General features: G+C 37.6%; 2 protein-coding genes across 5 annotated transcripts in view; one reads left to right on the top strand and one right to left on the bottom strand.

Moving 5' to 3' along the window:
- The window catches only part of Dek (DEK proto-oncogene), a 28,046-nt gene extending 11,826 nt beyond the window's left edge, over positions 1-16,220 (top strand). The window contains exons 8-11 of the mRNA XM_040755934.1: positions 11,004-11,142; positions 11,449-11,597; positions 14,415-14,483; positions 14,830-16,220. Coding sequence (XP_040611868.1) covers positions 11,004-11,142; positions 11,449-11,597; positions 14,415-14,483; positions 14,830-14,841 — 369 coding nt within the window. The 3' untranslated portion in view covers positions 14,842-16,220. The remainder of the gene's footprint in view (positions 1-11,003; positions 11,143-11,448; positions 11,598-14,414; positions 14,484-14,829) is intronic.
- A 161-nt stretch (positions 16,221-16,381) lies between these two features.
- Positions 16,382-23,690, bottom strand: part of Kdm1b (lysine demethylase 1B) — a 42,690-nt gene continuing 35,381 nt past the window's right edge. For 3 of the 4 annotated variants that reach the window (XM_040755930.1, XM_040755932.1, XM_040755933.1), the window contains 4 exons: positions 22,863-22,988; positions 21,927-22,046; positions 20,489-20,641; positions 16,382-18,189 (listed from right to left, as the gene is read on the bottom strand). In XM_040755930.1, the coding sequence (XP_040611864.1) occupies positions 18,106-18,189; positions 20,489-20,641; positions 21,927-22,046; positions 22,863-22,988 (483 nt within the window). In that variant the 3' untranslated portion in view covers positions 16,382-18,105. The remainder of the gene's footprint in view (positions 18,190-20,488; positions 20,642-21,926; positions 22,047-22,862; positions 22,989-23,690) is intronic. The other variant, XM_040755931.1, reaches the window with a different exon arrangement.

The raw sequence follows: 23,690 nt of genomic DNA, 5'->3' as shown, positions 1-23,690 counted from the left end.
TTATGCTACAATATCAACAGTAGGGAAAAGGGACAGAGTATTCTCAAAATTACTTCCTGCTGAAATGGAACGACAATAACCTCATGGGATCCTGTAGGAGGAAGATGTTAGTGTAGCTCTGACTTAATTATTAACTCATAATTACTAGTATATATTTTATAAGGTCTTATCTTACCAAGGATGTAGCCTCTTGCATCCTCTCTTGTAATGTGTACTCTTCCCGATAGCTGCCTGGGTCATGCAGCTGTCTCAGCTCCCAAATAACACAAAATACTATATTAATTATGAGGCTGTTGGCTGTTTGCTTGGTTTCTTGTCGGCTAGCTCTGACTTGATTATTAACCCATAACTGCTAGTCTGAGTATTTCCACGTGGTCTTCTCTTATGGGAGAAAGGGTCTGGACCTCTTACTCTTATAGTGTCCTACATGGTGACTGACTGTGCCTCTGTTTCCCAGAATCCTCCTTGACTCCTAGTCCCACATATCTTGCTTCCCTATTGGCCAACAGTACTTTATTTAATCAGCCAATAAGACAACATATACTCAGAAGGACTTCCCCCATCACTCTTCCTGGGATCACATGGTGACTCTCTTCTCTTGACTACATTTCCCAGTATCTTCCTCGATTCCTAGTCCCACCTATCTTGCTTCCCTATTGGCCAACAGTGCTTTATTTATCAACCAATCAGACAAACATATACTCAGAAGGACTTCCCCCATTGGAAGGTTATGTCACTTAGAAATGGAACATTTTCTGTTTGCAATTATTTGTAAAATGCTTCCTAAGTGAATATGAGAGAGGAGGAATACTTATTGTAGCAGTTAGCTTTTGCTATATCTTCAGTCAAGGTCAGGGAAAGTAGTTACAGAAGGTAAGTTTCTGTTCTTAATGATATATGCCATGTTTTATTGTTTTATTTTTCTTTAGGAGTTAGAACTTACTCTATGAATATGATAGAAGTGTATAGGTTTGATTAACCCTGGATTGACATTATAGTCTAGATAATTCCTTGTTGTGGGAAGCACTGCACAGTTGCAATTGTCAGAAATGTCTCTAAGTACTAACAGTTGTCTCTTATGTGGTCAGGAAGGGTGCTTTTTATCTACTGAACACCACAGAATTAGAAGATAAAGGTAATTTTGGGCTTGGAATGTGGCTGAATTGTTTAAGAGATTGTTCCTGGTACCCAGGTTGAACTGTCTGTCACTCCAGCTCTAGAGGTTACTGTGCCCTCTTCTGGTTTCTGCCAGGAACCTACACTCATCTGTACATTCTCACATGGGAACACATGCATACTTATAATGAAGAATAAAGTAAATCTTTGAGAAACCCTGTCTCGAAAAACCAAAAAAAAAAAAAAATAAAAATAAAGTCAATCTTTTTTTAAAGATATGTAGTAAACTTGTTTTATATAAATGTTATTCATATATATATGTGTGTGTGTGTGTGTGTTTATGATCTGAGATAGTTAAAATTCATGCTTGTTTTAATGTCTTGCCCACAGAAGCCCGAAGAGGGCATTAGATCCCTTGAATTGGAGTTACACAGGGTTGTGAGCTGCCATATGGGTGCTGGGAATTAAATCTAGATCCTTTGGAGGAACAGCTTAGCCATCTCACCAGCTCCTAATGTCAGGGTTATTAAAGGTGCCAATGAAACTAAGTATGAGCTACTTTTATAATGTGAGAATGTTTTTTACAAATCTTTCAGGTGCTTCATACATTAAAAATTTTTTTTAGTTATATGCATGTGTGTGTCTGTGTATATGAGTACAGTGCCTTCTGAGTTCAAAAGAGGGCATCAGATCCCCTGAAGGTGGAGTTACAGGTGACTGTAAGCCACCTGACATGGGTACTGGAAACTAAACTGGGTCTTTTAAAAGAACAGCAAGTGCTCTTAACCACTATGCCATCCCTGAAACCTCTACTTCAGAATTTTTTTTTTTTTTTTTTTTGGTTTTTCGAGACAGGGTTTCTCTGTGGCTTTGGAGGCTGTCCTGGAACTCACTTTGTAGACCAGGCTGGCCTTGAACTCACAGAGATCTGCCTGCCTCTGCCTCCCGAGTGCTGGGATTAAAGGCGTGCGCCACCAACGCTCGGCTCAGGACAAATCATGAAAAGGGTAAATTATGAAAAGTTATTATAGAATATAAATTTTGGTTTTTGTTTTGTGTTCATAAAACAAGAATTTGGAAACTGTTTGGGTCCAAATTCCTGCTCTCTCCTGTTTTTTTTTTTTACTGTGTGACTTTGTGCAAGTTAATTTCTATACTTAGTTTTCCGCTAATAAAATTGCAAGCAACCTCATAGGACCATATTAAATGACTTCCAAGAGTCTGGCAATATATATTCTGCATTAGTTGGTAGTATTACTACTATTAGAATCCTTAGTCAGGCATGGTGGCTCTTGCCTTGAATTCCAGCACTCATGAGGCAGAGGCCACCCTGGTCTGCAGAATGAGTTCCAGGACAACCACAACTACACAGAAACTCCTATTTCAATGCCCCCCCCTTTCTCCCCAAAAGAAGACTATTGCATTTCTAAATCTAGTCTTGTTGCCAAGATACAGTCTAGGAAGAGGAATGGATAAACTGTCCAATGCAAATCAGGGGTTTTCTCCTGTGCCACAAACTAGGAAACCTTAGTCAAATGGTGGAAATCCATGGAGGAGAATGAAGGAAATACCTAGTAGACATTAAGTGCATCAGATCACACCATATAAAAATGTAGGGGATGTAGGGGGATTTTTTTTCCCTGCATGGGTTTGTCCTGATAGACTTTATAAGATACAATTCCAATAAAGTCTATATAGACACTTTTTTCTTTTTTTTTTAAAGTAAATTTCCCTCCAGTAAGGCTAATTTTTTAAAAAGATTTATTGATTATATGTAAAGTGTTCTTTCTGCATGTATGCCTGCAGGCCAGAGGAGGGCACCAGATCTCATTACATACAGATGGTTGTGAACCAGCATGTGGTTGCTGGGAATTGAACTCAGGACCTTTGGAAGAACAGGCAGCTCTTAACTGTGAGCCATCTCTCCAGCCCCAGTAAGATTAATTTTATATTGCCCTAAAAGCCGTTTAAACTTAGAACTACCTCAAATACTTTATGGCTGTTTTAGTTTCTGTGAAAGTTTTAATTGACTTAGAAAGGTAAGCTCTGAGCCAGGAGGTGGCAGTTTACGCCTTTAATCCCAGCACACAGGAGGGAGAGGCAGGCAGATCTCTGTGTGAGTTCAAGGCCAGCCTGGTCCACAAAGTGAGTTCCGGGATAGCCAAAGCTACACAGAGAAACCCTGTCTCAAACACACACACACACACACACACACACACACACACAAAGAACGGTAAGCTCTGAGAAAATGAATAGTATTTTGTGATAACTCATTGATTATGAGATGTCCTTCTGTATATATGTTTCTCTTATTGGTTGATGAATAAAACACTGATTGGCTAGTAGTCAAGCAGGAAATATAGACAGGGCTTCCAGATGAGAATTCTGGGTAGAGGCGGCAAAGAGTGTACCTGCCGAGAAAGCAAGATGCTCCAGCATTCTCCAGTAAGCCAAAACCACATGGAGATATACAGGTTAATAGATATGAGCAAATAATTAAGAGAGATCTAGTCAGTAAGAAGCCCAAGCCTTTGGCCAAGCAATTTATAATTAATATGAGCCTCTGTGTGTTTATTTGAGACTAAGGGCCGTGGGACCAAACAGGTCATCAGAAACTGTGTCTACGCTTTTTCTCCCTTTATTTTTTTTTAATAAACATATACAGTGTACTCTGCTTATTAACACCTCCCATTACCCTTTGGTGTTCCTCTTTCCTTCTGAGACCTTCCCATCTAGTTTTCCAATGCTTATATTAGAAAAAATGATTCCTCCTCCTGTAGTCACTAATAGCCATTAGCTCCTAAGCAAGGGGTGGATGGGTTTTGTGGTCACCTCTATCTATGGAGGAAAGTTGGAAGGCCACTCTTTTGAAGGTATTCGTAGCTCTTATATATTTATGGTTGCAGTGGTAGTATCTTGTTTGGATGGCTGTTTCATGACAACCATCCCCATCCTCTAGTTCTTGAATTCATTCTGTTCTCTGTAATGTTCTGTGAGCCTTGGGTGGGAGTTGATACAGATGTCCCATTTAAGGGTTGGGTACTCACTCATAACTTCGGTGCTTTGACTAGATAGGACTCAACGAATTAACTTTTCCTGCCCTGGGCTGAGAGCTGCACTGATCTAGGTATAAACACAAATACTAAGAATGCAGTTTGACTACATGTTCATGTAGGTAAACATTAGTAGTATGTTCCTTCTGTGGGCCCAGGCCCTTCTCAGCCATAGGCTTTTGACCAAGTTTTTATAGTGTCAGGTGTATATTCCTTCCTGTGTTGTAGGCCTCGAATCAGACTGGTTCATCTGGAAAATAGTTTTGCCACCATTACATTAGTGGGCATGTCTTGCCTGACAAATTAGTATTGTAGTGCACATGTGCTCTGTAGCAGGGTAATAGCCTTGATGCGTTTTCTCCCCAATAGCTTTTATAGCTTCTGACAGCAAACATCAGCGGGCAAGGACGGGGAACATGTTTCCAGTTTAGTTCCGTCTTGATTTCTCTGTATCCCAATTACAAGGTAATGGTTTTATGTCTAGATACTGCATCCATGTTACAAAGAACAAGGCAACAGACTGTCTGATGGTGTTTGCCTTTTTCCCTCGGAAGGGATATCTTTAACCAGAGGCTCAGTCTATGTTGCACTGATCAGAACGGTCCCTGACTATTTAGATGTGAGGAACAGTTAAGAGAACCAGGTGTTAGTACTTCACTTCTGGTGGCTGCTATACTGCAAATGTAATGTGGATTTACTTTTTTGGGGGGAAGCTGTTATTACATTTCCTGACTTCATAGGAAAAAGACAACAGCCAAAAGTGGGGTTCTTGTTCATTTAGTTATCTGATAATTTGAAGAAACCTGCAGTTACACTTGTTGTTAAATTGTCTTTTTAGTTGTTGAAAACATTTGATAGTGGTAGGATGTGGACATATATGTTTTGGTATTCCTTAATAATGCTTTTAGAAATGAAGAAACTTCATCATTTGAACAGAGAAAATTATAAAACTGAACTGGAAGTCAAAGTTGAAAGATCACTTTAAAAATCCATTTACACTTTAATTTTGTGAACTCTAACTAAAATTGCACATTTCCTTTTTCTTGTCATTCTGGGTTTTCTCAGCCAATTTAAAAGAATCCTATATTTTAGCTAATTTTTTTTTATTTTGCTCATCTGTTCACTTAGTACAACCTTTCTGCTGTGAGGACAGAATTCTGGCTCTGTGACAGGCATCTTTTTTGGTGACCCTCCTTCAAGAGCCCTGCTGCCTATAACAGATAGGTAAGCCTTGTTCTCACAAGATTTTTTTGTTTTTTGGCAAAAAAGTACTTGTGCCATTTCTTGATTCTACATGGAAAATCCTCTTTAAATTTTTGAAAATTTATGTCTTAATACCTTGGGTTGGAGAGATGATGGTTCAGCCATTAAGAGCATTTGCTGCTCTTCCAGAGAACTCAAGTTTAGATCCCAAATAAACATGTCAGGAATCAGACCAGCACACACACTCACACACACGCGCGCGCACACACACACACACACACAGTACGATTAGGAAAAAATTAGTTTGGAAACTAGAATTTTCTTCCCTTTGAAACTTCTTACTTTAGTTTTTCCACATTCACTTTGTTAAAAAGACCCAGTCTTAGCATCTGCTTGATTAAATAACAAAGGTGTTTATTAAGAATCTTTTGATGGCTGCGGTGAATGTTTTTAATCTCAGCACCCCAGAGGCAGAGGCATGTGAATTTCTGAATTTGAGGCCAGCCTGGTCTACAAAGTGAGTTCCAAGACAGCCAGGACTATAACGTAGAGAAATCCTGTCTTGAAAAGATGGGAAGAAAAAAAAAGAGAGAAGAATAATCCTCCAAAGCTGGGTGTGGTGGGCATGCCTTTAATTATTCCACCACTTGGGAGGCAGAGGCAGGTAATCTGAATTTGAAGCCAGCCTGGTCTACAGGGAGTTCCAGGACAGCCAAGAATACACGGAGAAAGCCTATCTTGAAACAAATAACAGAAAAAGAATCACTTCTTAGATTTCATTAATTCTTTACTCTTGTTTGTCTTTTGAGAAGTAAGAGGTGCATTTTCATAGTTTAGGCATTATGATCCTTTTTTATTTTTTCTTTTTTAAATATTTATTTAATATATACACAGTATTGTGTCTGCATGTATCCCTGCAGGCCAGAAGAGGGCACCAGATCTCATTATGGATGGTTGTGAGCCATCCTGTGGTTGGTGGAAATTGAACTCAAGACCTCTGGAAGAGCAGCCAGTGCTCTTAACCTCTGAGCCATCTCTCCAGCCCCCTTTATCTTTTCTTAAAGTGTTTTATTTCTTCTTGGCCTTGAATTTGTAATCTATTACCTCAGCCTCCCTAATTTCAAGTATTACGAGAGTCCTCTTGATGGTTTGATACAATGGTCTTTTTTTCCCCTTTCCTCTTTCTCAAATATACAGTCTATACATGTAAATTATACCAGAAGACAGTGGTGTTACAAATCAAGAGGTTTGGCTAAAAGACTGGTTTAACAAGATAACTGACAAAATGTAACTTTTAAAGGTTTATCTAGTTCTCAAGAATCACTTCCCACTTTAGTAATGATGTAGCAATTACTAAGCACTAGTTCTAAGTTCTGTAATAGAGATCAAGACATTATTAACAAGCCGGGCAATGTGCACACCTTTAATTCCAGCACTTGGGAGGCAGGGGCAGGTGGATCTCTGTGAGTTTGAGACCAGCCTGGTCTACAGAGCGGGTTCCAGGACAGGTTCCAAAACATCACAGAGAAACCCTAGTTTTGAAAAACCAAAAAAAAAAAAAGACATTATTAACAGTCTTTAGCCATATGTATCCTTACATAGTTTAGTGAGAGAGGGCTGACCACATAGTATTAGGAGAAAAAGGGTATAACCAAACTTAATGAAATTGAGTCAGTACACATCTGTTATTGGACTGCTTTCTATAATAGAAAAATCTATATTCAGCACATAGGCCATGGTATATCACTTAGTTTGGTCCTATATCCTGTAACTTAGTTTTATAGTTTCATCCCTAGCTTAAAGGAACACATAGGTGGATGGTTTTTATTCTTCCAGAACTAATAGGACATGTTTGCTTCTTAGTAGCTGGAAGATCTTGACTCACTTTACTACTGCAGTTCCTCATTTATAACGAATTAAAGAATTTGGTTTGATCTTTGTTTTGAGCATGACAATGTGTGGATGCAGCATTATGAAAATGCATTTTTCTTTCCTCTTGAACTTTCTACTATCTCCTAACTTACTTACAAGGACCACGTCCTACAAACAGTACAGTAGAGATGAACATAAGGAGAGTGGCTGTGATAAACTATAAACCTCTAATAGCTTGCTTGCTTGGGGACCAGTAGCACTAAATAAGGGCAGTATAGTGTGGAAACAGGTGTGTAAATGACTTTAATAAACATGTATGTTTTGTTGCATTTTATATAGTTTATCCTCAATTGCTGTGTAAAACAGCTAAATCAAACCTACATTGTCTTTAAGGCATTATTTTTATGTAATTATAAAATGTTATCCTTGCCAGGCGGTGGTGGCACACGCCTTTAATCCCAGCACTTGGGGGGGGGGCAGAGGCAGGCAATGACGAGCACAGAGATGGAAATGACTGGGAAAAGTGTTAAGAGTGGGGCCATTCTTACCTCCATTTTTACTATTTCCAGGAAAGAGGACTGGAAAGGGTAAGTGATCTGCTTGAGAAGCCAAAATTAGCAGTGAATTCAGGATTTAAAACTAAGCTTGATTGTAAGCCATGTTCTTACTCATTTCTGTACTATATCTTCCACAAAGTTGGGAATAATGATTTATAGGCCAAGTATTATGGGAATGTGAAATAATCAAATATGTAGCATTGTGAGATGTTTAAAGGGTTGATCCTTCAGCTGACTTTGGATTTTTAAGATTTTCATAAGGTTTTACAATTTAAATGGGTGTGGTTAACTTGTCCTCTCAGTTGTCCCATTGTTTATCCTTATCTCCAAACACCAGTGACCTTTATTTGCCTTAACTGCTAAAACTGTCCATTGTTTCCCAAAACTGAGATGTTGTTTGAAACTCATTTTTTCCAGAATCACCTGTACCTAATAATTTAATCTTCAGGGTAGGTAAAGTGATTCTTAACATTTGTGGAACTAAAGACAAGATGTGAGTTCATCAGCTTTTACTATGCCCAAGATCTTGGGTACCACTTAAGTCTGGATTTGTTGGTTTACAGTTCAGTTTTGAGTATTTCCTAAGTCATCAAGTCTAAATCAGTTCACATCTCAAGTGTGTCACAGAAAACTTACAACTGATTAATGAAAATAAGGGAAACCAGGTATAAACTTAAGGGACTTGAGATGTTTATGAATCAAATCATATCTACCATAATGTGATATGTCATGGTTAGTGAGATGTCACTTTTTTTTTGGTTTTTTTTGTTTTGGTTTTTCGAGACAGTGTTTCTCTGTATTGTTTTGGAGACTGTCCTGGAACTCGCTCTGTAGACCAGGCTAGTCTCAAACTCACAAGAGATCCGCCTGCCTCTGCCTCCTGAGTTTTGGGATTAAAGGCTTGCGCCACCAATGCCCAGCTCGAGGTATCACTTACAATTTCCATTCTGTAATAGCTACCTTGTACTTAAAGACTATTTACAACATCATATTTTAGGAGAAATTGATTTGTGTATTGGAGGAAATTCTTAATCACAGAAGGAGGCATTTGGTAGCAATGGTGGGTGATACTGTTTCCTATATACCAGGAGGCATTGTTAAAAGTATTTTCACAAGTTGAACATTAACCCCACATAAAGACTTAGAAATCAGTTCCTTTATTTGATAGGTGGAGAAAGTAGGGCCTGGAGATGAACTGAGCTAGAATTTGAAAGTAAGCAGCTTGCCTCAAGACTATACTCTGAACTATAATTTATCTTGTTCTGTAGTACTTGTGTGGTATGGTTGTACTCTTTTAGAACTAAATTTTGTTAATCAACAGTAGGCTAGTTGTTCTTAAAGCTTTGGATAGAATGTTATCCTTTCTAGAAGATGATATTAAATGTAGAAAGATATATGTTTGTGCAGAAGCAACATTTTATAACAATGGCTTCATTTCCTCCCCTACCCACTTATCACCTCAGATGTTATACTTTATTAAACCACTAACTTGTACCAATTAATAAGTTTAAAATTAATCATATTGTGTATGCCTTCTAAAAGTTTAATCAGAAACCTTAGATGGCTCTGGAAATGGTTTAATTACTTAATTCTAATTACCTAATGTAATGGGATTGAGTAGCAATGAGGTGTGTTGTTTTTATTGCTTCCTTTTCGCAACCCTTTGGATAGTATAATAGTTTCAGATTTTATTAGCCTTTGAAGAGTGATAGTGAATATATGATTCTGTGTAATAAGAGTATTGATACAACAGTTGAACCTTTATTATTCCCTTTAAGAGCCTATTGCAGTTTATATGAACCCTATGGGCATCTAATTAAAAAATACTAGCTTAAGTGATTCATGGGAAATCCAATTCCAGTCGTTGGTGTTGTTTGGTAAAGCTCCCATATTTTATCAGCTTCCTAATACCACTTAAATACTATTAGTATTATACAAATTAGAAAGGTCTGCTAGTGCCCAGCCAACAGAATATTACTGAGTTAGGACTGGAGAGATGACTCAGAGGTTAAGTCTTCTAAAGGTCCTGAGTTCAATTCCCAGCAACCACATGGTGGCTCACAACCATCTATAATGATATCTGGTGTCCTCTTCTGGCCTGCAGACATACATGCAGGCAGAACGCTGCATACATAATAAATAATCTTTTAAAAAATACTACCAAGTTAATACAGGTGAGTCTAGGTTTATGTAGATATGTGCAATGGTGTATAACAAAGAAAAAGACACTAAAAATTGAATTAATTTCACTTAGATATAATAGTGTAAATCCACCTAGATTTTGAAACATTTATCTGAAGGACATATAAAAAAGAACACTTGTCTTTAAAGGGGTTCAGTGAGTGCTGGGCAGTGTGGTGCATGCCTTTAGCTCCAGCACTTGAGCAGCAGATGCAGGTGAATCTCTGTGAGTTCGAGACCAGCCTGGTCTATAAAGAGCAGGACAGGCTCCAAAGCTACATAGGGAAACCCTGTCTCAAAAAAAAAAGGGGGGGAGGTGTGGGAGGGAGCGAGTTCAGTGACTGTAGCATACCTGTAATGTAAGGCAGTAGTGGCCAAGGCAGAAACATCTAGTCTTGGTATGTAGTGAAGCAGTTATCTCATGAACAATGAAAAGCTGATTTGATGCTGTAACTCCAAAAAATTAAGAGTGTAAAACATTCTGTGTCTAGCTAGCTATTTGTGTTGGTTTTGATGTATAAAGATGAGAATTTATCTTAGGTTTTTTTTGTTATGTGGAATACTTTGCTTTGGGAATGTTAATTAAATGAATTAATTAGGATGGTTCAGAGACTTTAGTTGAAGCAAAGTACTTCTAAGGTGTAATTTGGATTGCAAATGTCCAGCATTTAGCTTTTGTTGAATCTGGATTGGTGTTTAAGAGCATGTACTCTGAGGTTACATGTATGTTTGACTCTTTGCTTGTATTGATGTGATTGTGAACAACATGACTTCACTGAGTATGTTTCCTCATATATTCACAAAAAACAACCACTGTATAGTTTATATTTTGAGTTATATTTCAGCCTCAATTAAATGGAATAATGTTGATGACTTGTTTACACCAAAATAAACACTGTTCAAGTACAAGTCCTTGAAACCATTGGTAATTAGTAATGTTTAAGCTCCAATAGCTAGTGTTTACTGTGAGAAAGGAGGAGGAGTATAGTGGTGACTCATCCATATTTGCTTTCCTTTCTAGCAACCACCAAAAAAGACATCTAAAAAAGAAAAAGCAAAACAGAAAGCTGCTGCTAAAAGTAAAAAATCTACAAAAAGTGCTAATGTTAAGAAGGCAGATAGCAGCACCACCAAGAAGAATCAAAACAGTTCCAAAAAAGGTATGTTAGACATGATGACAGCAACTGTAAGGGTACGCCATATGCATGTACATATTTAAGTGTGTATGGAAAACAGTAAACTGCAAAGTACATTGGGGAGAAGTAGCAGTTTTCAAAGCTAAAAAAAGTTTTCAATGTATGCTTTGTATGTAATTTTAAGGTAAAAATTTTTATTTTAAAATTAAAACTTAAGTGATTTATAACCAGGAAGGGCTTATGTTCTTTTGAAAATTTAAAAACTTCTCCTTCTTGTCTTACACCTTAGTATGCAAAAAACTTATTCACACTTAATATCTTAACTTTTAGAGTCTGAATCTGAAGACAGTTCTGATGATGAACCATTAATTAAAAAATTGAAAAAACCACCTACAGATGAAGAGTTAAAGGAAACAGTAAAGAAATTACTGGCTAATGCTAACTTGGAAGAAGTCACAATGAAGCAGATTTGCAAAGAGGTAATCAGGGGCATGGGTTCTAGTTAGTCCCTGCTGACTTAGGAATTTTTTACCTATTTAATTTGAAACTGTTAGTACATGTTTTTGTTTATTCATTCAGTTTACTGGTGTGGAAACTTAATGATGTATCCTTACCTTGTATTGGTTTAAAGAGAATCCTAGGAGTCACCTTACTCTCTTAGTGTGCAGACTGCTGTTATAGATTATGTTGTTAACTTAAACTTCTGGACATCTTTCAATACATCTCTGGAAATAGTCTTGAATGAGTCATTATCCATATTGAAGATATAGTTGAAGATTTTAAAATCTAGTTTCTTATGACTAAGTGAAGTTTAATTTGAAATACTCCAAAGGTAAAAAGAATCTATGCTTTTATTGAATTATTTTTTCATAAACCTTCCATGGAGCCTATACTAGATGCCAAGCTAGGACTGGGTGTTAAGAGATAAAGCAGAGAAGCCATTGCTTGTCCTTAAATATGCCTGCAGTTCAGTGAGGTGTAGAGGAAGACATTCCAACAGAGGGCTGTGTGCAAACTGTTAGAACACTTTGGGAGGAGCACAGCACCACAGAACAAACATTTCTACCTGGGGGCTAGGGCTTTAAAGAATATGGAAAAGCATCTAGAATTATTTACTGAGTCCCAAAATAGTAGAACATCACCTTTTCTCTGCAGCAGTGGTTAACCTTTCTAATGCTTCAACCCTTTATTTAATATATTTCCTCATGTTGTGGTGACTCCCAGCCATGTAATTATTTTTGTTGCTACTTAATAACTATAATTTTGCTGCTGCTATGAATTGTAATGTAAAATGCCTGTTTTCTGAGGGTCTTAGGTGACTCCTCTGAAAGGGTCATTCAACTCCCAGGTTAAAAACTACTGCTTTATTATTGAAGAACAATGGCAAAGTCACTGAAATAAACACCAGTTTGCCTCAAAACTATGATTTCAAGTTAGTCTTTACTGACGTAAGGAGAGAACTACTAGAGTTTTCAAAATTTGTAGATGCCTTGGAACTAACTTCAGTGTTCTTGAAACTAGGGAATTGAGAATCTGGGTAGAATATTGAGATAGTTAAAGGGACATAACAATAGTTGCTTTTGTTGGTTTTGAGACAGGACCTCTATATAACCAGGCTGGTCTTGAACTCAGAAATCTACCTGTCTTCTAAGTGCTGGGATCTAAAGTGTATACTAACTACTCCAGGTTCAATAGTTCCTTTGTTTGTTTTTGGAGGCAGGGTTTACAGGTATAGCTTTGGATCCTGACCTGGTGCTTGCTCTATAGACTAGCTGGCCTTGATCTCACAGAGAGCTACCTGCTTCTGCCTCCCGAGTGCTGGGATTAAAGGCGTGTGCCATCCCAACCATCGATACTTACATTAAAGTTATCCTTCAAACATCAAAAAATATGATCTGACAAAAAAGATGGTAGAGGCAGAAAATCCAGTTTATGTCATAAAGTAATAGGTATGAAATTGGGGATGCTTGTGGCTCAGTGATAGAATACTTGCTACCAACAAGCCATAAGATTGCCTTAACCCGCCAGAAATCAGAGCCTAATTAAAGGCTTCTTCATTGAGGATGCCACCAATCACAGGTAGCCATAATCATACTTGAGACTAGAACAGAGTTTAAAAGATGTTTTATTTAGATACTTTGAGGTGTAGTTCTTGGAACATGCAAATGAACACTGGTTCTCCATTTTAGGAGATACTTTATAAGACTTGTAAATATTGAAGGGGCCTTTCATCAGACATAGAAGGAAATAATAGTTTTGCTTATTAGAATGAAGGGAGCACTATAGAGATTGACAGTTTTCATTGGTTCTAAAGAATGCAGAAAAACAAGTACTTCTTGTGTTTTAAGTTGTAACAGCTTCTTTAAAGGACTTCTTTAGAGTGTATTGAAATTTAGATTGCATATACCCTTTAATCTAGTGGTGCCATGTCAAGGGCTCTCCTTTAAGGCATAGTTATATGATGCCGAAAATGTTCATTCAACTTGTGTATAAATAGTGAAAAATCAGAAGCTGTGTAAATGACCATCAGTAAGGAAATGAGTAGTATAACTTACTAAATATATTAGGGGTTGTAGTTATTTATAGCAAAAGTTATAAACCCTATGAGGGTAAGAGTTCATACTGGAAGTTAATCAATATATTTGAGATTAACAGGTTCCTTTAAATTCTAGGAGTAAAGCACTCATGAGACCATTTGGATTTTCATGATTTAATTAAGAGGATTGAGTATAGAGTAGCGGTTGAAGTTGAAACTGTAGAATCTCAAGAATATTGGGTTATATTGAAGACTAAGACCTCTAAAAGCCACTCTGCAGATAGCCTGCCAATACTCCCTACCTGTATTTTTGATTCAGTACTGCTTGGAAGTAGTAAAGCACTGAGGATGTCAGTTGACTTTATTGCTTTGAAGACAATATTACTAAATCTCACTTGCAGGCACAATTTTGGTGATCCAGAAAACACTTAAAATATTATGGACTGTGGTGATATCTTGTTTATACAAAGCCTGTCTGAGGGTCAGAGAATTGAGCTTGCCACTAGCTAACCATAGAGGTCTGGAGGTCTGTACAGTCAGGAAATGAGGTAGCTGGGAAGAAACAAGATGTAAGCAGGGAGAAACAGGAAGTCGCTCTCTAGTCTGCTAAGATGCTAAGGAGGTAAAATGTGCTGTGGCTTGTTACTTCTCTCTGATCTCTCAGAATTTCCCTCTATATCTGACTCTGGCTTTATATTATCTAGACCAATTAAGAACTCCATTTACAATGGACTTTTAAATCTGCTTTTAATGCTTTTAGGTATATGAAAATTATCCTGCTTATGATTTAACTGAGCGGAAAGATTTCATTAAAACAACTGTAAAAGAGGTAAATATTTCTTTTTCTGACTATTCATGTAATTACATTTGATACCTCAGAGTTTTTAGTAAACATGGATGGGGAAATATATCTAGTAAATTTGAACAGTTTTGATAAAACCTTATGCTAGATTAAGATAGGTTCATAGTGCACAGGGTAGCTTTATATTCCTGAGGTACTCACTAGCTTCAAGGCAAGTCACTCCAAGGTACAAGGTCAGCAGTAGCCACTGTTTCATATTTAGTCCATGGTTTCCTAAGGTCACGTTAATATGATGCAAGTAAGACTATATGATGTAATACATACTTGATTTTGTGTGTTGGATGTGGTAAAATGGTTTTCTTTTTCATTGCAGCTAATCTCTTAGAGGACAGATGGCTTGTTCTCAGATTTGAAGATCTGATTTATACCAGCAAAGAGAATGTATTTTCTTTTTTTAAGTCTATTGTTGGTAGAACTCGCTGCTGACCCTTTTGAGTGTTACGTATATTTGAGCTTGCTGTTTTAAATTGCATTTCCTTGCAGTTTTCAGTCTTGCATGGCAGTAATTGTTCCTTGCTTTCTATAGTTGTACATTTTGGATTTCTTTATTGTAAGGTCACAGATTTCTGAACTGTTATTAATTTTAGTGCACTTAATGTTAGCTTAAGATACTTTTAATCAAAGCAAAAACTATTATAACCAGCATTTATACATGCAGAGACTATTGCAGTATTTAGTATATGAAATATTTTGAATACACCTTCTGTCAGTGTGAAAACTTAGTGGCAGTTTGTTCATCTTTTAGAGCACAGCTGTTCAAATGACTGAGTTGGGACTTTTTCTGCATGTGTATATATGTCAGGTTGTCAGCATGACAGAAGTGACAGATGTTATTTTTGTATTTTTAAAAACCAATTTGTTGTATATAATTTTTTTTATTTCTTTTGTGCAGATCGGTTTTTAAACTCATGTAGGTAGGTGTCTTTACACTTGTAACTAAAGAATGTCAGTGTTCATCTAGGTGGAATGACAGAGCAGTCAGGTCAGTGGTGGCAACACTAAAGGACTGTCCAGTTCTGCTTTGCCCCGAAAGTGTCATCAGTTATGTATGTTAACTATCTATGTTAACTTAAGTGTCATAGAATTTTTATATTGAGGATAAACCAAAATCAACACATCAGAGTTTCAAAAACTGGGAAAGGGTGAGCACACTTGGCTTATATAAGTGAGCTGATAATAACTAAACTTGATACAGGAAACTGACTACCTTCGTAATTATGATTAAAAGTACCAGATATAATGCCAGAAGGTATGTGGACAATGTATGTATCTCTGATTAAAAGTATCAGATTGTAATGCTGGCAATGTATAAGTATTAGAGAATCAAGGCTGTTTGATTTTAAATTTTGGTCAATCAAGACTCTAGGTGATAAACATGGACTGTCCCTGAATTTAAATTGTCTTTTGATTATCCTAATAACCTATTTCTGAATTATAATAAGCTGCTGCTTGACAAAGTGACAATTGATGTACCAACTGAGTGTTTAATTTTTCACATCATAGATCAGATATATTAAAATAATGTTGAGCATTAACAGGTATTTTCACATATTTGACTTTAGTATATATATATATATATATATATATATATATACTTAGCGTGAAATAGAACAACTAAATGAGGACTAAAAATTGGCATTACTTTTAAATAATTTGTTATAAATCTTGGCAATAAAAATAAATTGATGTTTTAAATGTCTTGTATTTAGTCTTTCAGTTTATTTGCTTTTGTGTCATTCTCTGGGGTGTGGGAAGATTAGTCCCTAATCCTATTATTGAAGAACTCCAAGTAATAACTGACTACTTTTGAAGAGATAGTTTAGTAAATGCTTATAACCAAAAGTTTGAAAGGATTGGAAACAAAGTTGACAGTGATGCTATAACCATTTATTAAGGGAATTTGCAAAAGTTCTTATTAAGCAGTTTTACATAACCAGTTATTTGTGACGTGTAATTAAATCACTAATTCTGCTCATTAACTTTTTTTTTTTTTTTTTTTTTTTTTTTGGTTTTTTGAGGCAGGGTTTCTCTGTGAAACAGCCCTAGCTGTCCTGGAACTCACTCTGTAGACCAGGCTGACCTCTTGAACTCACAGGGATTAAAGGCATGTACCACCATTGCCCGGCTCTCATTAACAAAAATCTTAAGAGGTTGAAAAGCATAGCAACTCAAAAGTACCAGAGCTCCTGTAGAACAAAATATGAAATTAAGTTGTCACCTGAAAAAGGGAGAAAAATTAAATACACATTTATATGAAATGTCATAATATAAGCACAAGTGCCTAGAAACTAAATAACTTAGACTGAAATTTTAACATTTTGCATTTATCACTTCACACATGCTAAACATTTTAATTACTTACACTTTAAAGCAGAATACTTCCCTTATCAGTACCAATGAGTCTCAACAAATAACCTGTAAGCACAGTGAATAATAACTTTAAATATGTAGTTACTGGTTTGTATCACACTTTGACAGGGAGGGTGTCTATGCTGTCTAGAGCTCACTTCACTGTACATTCTTTATATAAGATCTTTAAACAAGCTAATTTTGAATTTCAGAAATACCTAATATTTCAAAAAGTGGCTTTAAAGTCCTTTGTAGCTCCCTTTTAAAAGCAGATAATGTAATTCAAAGACTTTTTAAAACAAAAGCATATTTCTAATTTGTCAACTGAAGTTTCTTGGCAGAATAGGTATCCAAAAGACCCTGAAACCCATGTTTATTAAACAATCTTTAAGTGGAAAAGTTTTGCCATGTTTAGACTTTTAACATATGGCTTATAAAGTATGTGCTATGTACCAAGATAACTAAGCTTTTCTGCAGTTTTCCAGTGGACCTGCCTATGGGAAACATAATGTAAACTATATAAAATATTAGACACTGAAGATATTTGCCAAATTTCAAGTGTGCTACCCGCCCCAAAAATGTTTTTATAGTGTGAAAACATTCACTCACAGTTAAGGGATTTTGAGTCTTGTGTTTCTGATGAGAGCACAGATCTAAAATATCAAAATATACCTGAATCTAAGTTTTGAATACCCAATGAAAAGAAATATATGTAGTATAAAAAAGCCTAGAAGCTTCATGTCATACTTTCAAGTTGCTGTATCAAAAAAAGAATTGAAAATTTTAAGGAAAGCCTGAAGATCGGAGTTGTGTAAAAATATTAAGGCTCATTGGTAAAGGTACTGATAAATTGTCACAGAAAAACACATGGCTTTCTCTAAGTTTGCTAGTGACTCCTGCTGTATTACTTGGTTTCACAATATATGAAAAGTAATCTGCCAACTAGAATGTCCAGTATGAAGGGAACTCCCAACCCGAACCAGGGTCTCAGTGTTAGGGTATACTGTGCCACTTCTGAAAACCACAGGACTTAGCACTAATTGGGCCTATGGAAAAATAAAGTATAAGTGCCTAGAAGGATTTTGAGGGTCAGTGATTTCAGAAGAATGAAATGTGTTTACATTTTCCTATCACCATAGAAACATTTCAATTTTACTATACAGAGTCCCCTCTCTCTTATTTGTGTTTCAAACTTTTCCATTTGGGACACAGAAGAAAGCTAGGTCCAGATGTGTTCTTTTTAAAACGCTGCAATCTTGCTTGCTTCTCGAACACCACTCAAATATGCTCCTGTAACAGTTTGTGGGAAATGCCTGTTTGTTGCCTGTGGGGTAAAAAAGAAACTGTTTCAGACTGTGCATAAAGAACTGATGATATTGCAGGTTGTATGACCTTATACTTTTTCTGGTTTACCGAAAAAGATTTATGTGTTCATGACAGAGCCTTGAATCTTGGCTTCTTTTGCTAATGCTTTACCAGACTTATCTGGTATCTGATGTCCCTTCCAAGTACTGTGACATCCATGGAAATAGTATCTAGAACAGTGAAGGTTAAGTATGCATAAGCCTCATAAATGAGTATTAAAAGAGGAACGTGAGAATAACTATCCAGGGAAAGCAAGATGAGTCAGTCTAAAGAAATCCCATCTTAGCCTAAAATTGTAATCTCTAGAAGCAGATGAAAAATGCTACCTGGAATATGGCCATTATGTGCAACTTGCACAGCTGACCTAAGATGTCTCTTGACAAAAAATTACACAACAAAACCTAACATTATCTGATCAAACCAGATTTGTGATCTGCAGGTAAACTTGTAATAGAGCTGCCTTTATGATGGGATGGAGGACAGGAACTAACAAAAGACAAAAACATTTTTACAAAGAATCTTGGGGAAATTTCAGTCTGGGGCCTGAGAAAGCATAGCAGTGCAGGCAGCAGCTGGTTTCCAAAGCATTTAGATCCAGGCAGCTGATGCTGCCGTCCCTCCTGTTGTTGGTAAAGTACTTCAAACACAAGGATCTACATGTTAGAAAGCACACCCTTGTACTCAACTCTAGGAAGTTAGGTCTCTAGATTATGTTTTCTGCCCAGCAAGCATAATCCACTTGGTAAACTCCAGGCCTATGAAACCCTGTCTCCAAAACAACCAAGGTGGACAGCTCCAAAGGAATGACACATCTGAAGTTGAGCTCTAGCACATATTTACCCCTCAAACATGCCCTTCTTCTTGCAAAAATCTAGGTATTATGTTCAATAAATCCTTCAGCCGAGTGGTGGTGCTGGCAGTGGCAGTGCACACCTTTAATCCCAACCAACATTTGGGAGGCAGAAGCAGGCAGATCTCTTAAGTTCAAGACCAGCCTGGTCTACAAGAGCTAGTTCCAGGACAGCCTCCAAAGCCACAGAGAAACCCTGTCTCCAAACAAACAATTATCCTTAATAATTACCAATGAGCTTTCTAGCATCCAAGATGCCAGAAGCAAAGCTGCTACCAAAAGGAAATGTTCCCCAGGCAGTGCTGTCACTGCTGGAGCTGTGAAGGCTTTTCAAATGTGCCTCACAACCAGCAAGGAAAACGAGAAACAGTTTTCAAAAGCTTAAATAACCAATGAGACAATTCTCAGTGACGGCAATAAAAACTGACAAGAAAACATTCATTTCAAAGTGGAAAGAAAGGTTGGCAATCCAAGAGTTTGAAGGAGAACAGAAGATGTAAAGGATAAAGAAAATGGGAGAAAGCGATCAGAAGTAAATTGCTGGATTGGAAGACTAGTTTTTAATTACAAGGACTAGAGAGTTTTAAGAGTTCGCCCGGCAGAAGACTGTACTATATATTCTTGTCAGTTAACAGTGCATACTCGAGGGTTTCAGATAACAAGCCAGTTAGGTGGGAGATATTAGTGAATTGTGAACTGGAGATAATTGAAGAGTAGTGGAGACAGGTACCAAAATAGCTACCAGGAAAGCAGAAACCTGTTTAATAATGGAGTCCATGAACACCTTAACTCAGATGTCAACATTACATTGCAAATGACAGTTAAAACAACAGATATCAACCAAGTGTGTTTAGCTCACACCTAGAATCTCAGCAGAATATGGGGCAGGAGGATTGTTGCAATCCTGTAATCCGAGTGAGACCTGGAGCATGGATACCAATTAAGTAAAATAGCTATATTTTTAATATAACAAAGCAAGCTAGAGTCTAATACTTAAATCATACAATGTCAATATAGATACTTTAAGACAGATAAAAATGATCTGATCACAGGAAACTAGACAGCTAAAAATAGCTGCAGCAGAAACATAAGGCAAGCTTTCAGAATGGAAAGGGATTCCACCATGAGCAGTCACAAGACTTTCTAACACACTTGGCTTGGGTTTTAAGACTGAGCCAAGCCAGGCGTTGGTGCACGCCTTTAATCCCAGCACTCAGGAGGCACAGGCAGGTGTATCTCTGTGAGTTCAAGACAACCCTGGTCTACAGAGCAAGTTCCAGGACAGCCTCCAAAACAATACAGAGAAACCCTGTTTCGAAAAACCAAAAAAAAAAAAAAAAAAAAAAAAAAAGACTGAGCCATTTTAATTGAAAATAAAAAGGATTGAATTTGATGTCAAGATATGTACCTCACCAGCAAAAAAGACAGTTCCTTGTATCTCTTCAGCAATGATGTCATAGGCCTCACCACTTCCAAATGTCTTGACGAAACTATATGCCATCTGGATCCATGGCTCTGTGCTCCACCGTGTGACAAAATACTTGGTGGGATCTGGGACTTCCTTATGTGCAAACAAATAAATTATTTTTTTAAAAGGATAAAAAGGGAAGTTGGATATACCACAACCCATTTGGAAATAAGCTGTTCTCCTTTTAGACCTGAGTGTACTGTGGTAGCCTCCTAAGTAGCAATATGTCCCTCCTTCCCGTGACCTTTCCCTTCCCCAGCCAAACCCAATCCCTTCACTTCTATGCCTCACCTGCCAAAGACACATCCTGTACAACAAATCGATACAGAGACTGTACGCTAAATTTTGTCCACTGGCCTCTGACATGAGAAACACTTCCCTATAATTTGTTGTTCCAGATAACTGAAAACCCAAGCTGAGAATGACTATGTGACAGAATTATATGACTAGTTAGATCTTTTACAAAGGATTGGCAATAGCTGAATGTACCTCAAATTTACATTGAGTCATTTCACTTCTATTTCTACTCTTAATTAGAAGACAGGTCATGGCTACTTCCAGATCTTCAAAAAATAGAAGGCACCCTGACCTCCTCGTAGAGAGACTTGTTTATGTGGTACAATAGAAAATTTTAGAAAACATCCCTTTTTAAAATAGCTCAGTGGGTGCGGGCACTTCTGCTAAAGCCTGATAACCTGAGTGATCTCCAGAACTTACATAGTAGAAGGAAGTTATCCTCTGAACTATACATATGTGTGATGGCATGCACGTTTATATACGTAAGATTTTTTTTCTTAATGTAGTCAAAGGTCTTATAGCTTGGGTAAACATGAACTATAAGAAAACATGGCCTTTTACAGTCTTAGGAAGATAAGTGTAAATCATGTGATAAGAAAGACAGCCATATTGTAGACTGCTGCTTTGTAGCCCCTGCAGACCCAAGTTTAAGGACTAAGTCCATCAGAAGGAACTTGGAAGCATGAATCTTCAATGGGTAACTGGATAACAGCAGGGGTATTAGAGGAGGACTAATTCAGTATGACCAGCTTCTGTCTTTAGAGTACAGAAGGAAAAGTATTTGAGGATACCAAGGAAAACATCTGTAAACCATGAAGAGTCCTACAGAGACCAACCCACCTAGATATCTTAATCCTAGGCCTGAGGCCTGCAGAACTCTAAAAGACTAAGTTTTGGCACCTGTGTGGTGGCAGTTTGCTACGGCAGTCATGATAATGCAGCTGGGTACTCAGGTGGAGAGGGAAAATGCCAGGAAAACCAACGTGGCCTGTCCTGATCCTTTCATATTCAGTAATGCAGATTGGTTTCCACTTCCACCTGCTTAGATCATATCCACAATATCAAGGAGGGGTTTTCTCACCTGCTCCTTGAACAGCTCCCGAAGGATCCTCATGCACTGCTGCAACACCTGCTTGTCATCCATGGTCCTGAGGGATGCAACTGCCTCCCCTGTGATCACCGACATCAGTACACTTTGCTGCTTTTGCAGGCACACGGGGAAAAGCACAAGACAGTTGCTGTAAAGGCTCAGTTCCACACACAAGGGCCTTATTCTCCTAAGCTGAATTTCATTGTGTCCCACTGTTCTTTATCTTCAATGCCTATCCATTTCCATGCACATTACTCATCCCCCTACCTACACACACACACTACAGTCCCCTGTTGGAAAGAAGTAAACACTCATGAAATAAAATGTCAAATTAAAGGTTCCCTTATCTGGTTATGAAATTTCGTTTGAGATGCAGCAGAAAGATTGAGAAAGAAATCCACAGGAATAATTAAAACCTTCCATGGCTCCCACATGAAAACCCCCTTAAAGTATTTCTTCAAAGTGAGGAAAAGTAGGCAGCGGTAGCTGGGTCCCTTGGTTTCGGCAGCACAGCTACAAGGGATGTTCCTAGAGCTTTCTGTTCCAGGGCGGTAACTGGTTTCTACCCTTCACATCTACTCCCATCACAGACCTCCCATCCCCACCCTAGCTCAGTAGAGCCAACAGTTAGGAAATGTGGTCCACTTATTTACTGTGCTGTCGCTGGGACCTTACCTGAGCAATTCACTTTCAACCTGCAAGAAGCTCTCATGGGCATCAGGTCAGACCCCAGAGAGCAGAACTGATGCTTTTAAGAAAGCAGCAAGGACTGGACTTCTTTCTAAAGGAAAAATCCCAGTAAATGTACCCTCCCAGAATATAAGCATACCACAATCTGTACAATCATGATTGATTCCTGCAAACAGCACATAATTCACAAACCCTAACCTTCAAGAAAGGAATTCAAATCACACCACAAAATTTTACCTGAGGGTCCATGTCGTAGTATATAGCAAAGAGCCCTCGCTGGCTGGCACTGGGAGGAACATGACCAAAAAAGTCAGCCCCTTGAACTTTACTGTCCCAAAATCTATATGGAAACTGCAAGGCAATCTGGAAAGCAAGCAGAGAGAAAGTTAAGCACTCCCTGTGTCAGCTACATGCCATTCTCTAAACACAACACAGAAACTACTTGTTTGTACTCAGAAACAACTATACTAGGTTCAAAACTCCACCTATTTAGCCCTGAGCTTCTATAATCTATACACCATTTAAAAGGCCTTGTAGTATCTGCAGACTACTAAAGGAGACCAAAAACAAAACAAAACAAAAAAAACAAAAAACCCAAAAAACAAAACCAAAACCACTGGGCTCACTGGAACCAAGAGAGTCAGAGAGAATGGACACAGGAAACAAAACAAAGTAAGAACTGCCTATAACAAAGTCAAACTTGCAGAACAAGACTCTTTCCCTGCCAGGCATGGTAGGCAAGTGGATAATCTCAGCACTTGATAGATGGAGGCAGGAAGATGAGAACTTCAAATCTACCCCTAGCTACATAGTTTGAAGGCAGTTTAGACTACATGAGAGCATTGACTCTCCTAAAAGTCAAAATGGAATTCACTTGGCCTTTTTTTAATATAAATTATATCAGAAATTTTAAAATAAGGCTAAACTTTTTCTTAATATCCTCCCCCCATTTTTAACTAAGTAAATTGGTTCTTTGACAACTCATACATGTATATAAAACATTCTGTTTACTCTTAGTCCCTTTTATTTGCCTAACTGTACACAAAAGGTTATTATTCAAACAAA

The sequence above is a fragment of the Mesocricetus auratus genome, unplaced genomic scaffold (genome assembly GCF_017639785.1).
Source record: "Mesocricetus auratus isolate SY011 unplaced genomic scaffold, BCM_Maur_2.0 Super-Scaffold_100013, whole genome shotgun sequence".
Classification (NCBI taxonomy): Eukaryota; Metazoa; Chordata; class Mammalia; order Rodentia; family Cricetidae; genus Mesocricetus; species Mesocricetus auratus.
This window is presented reverse-complemented; position numbering and strand designations above follow the sequence as displayed.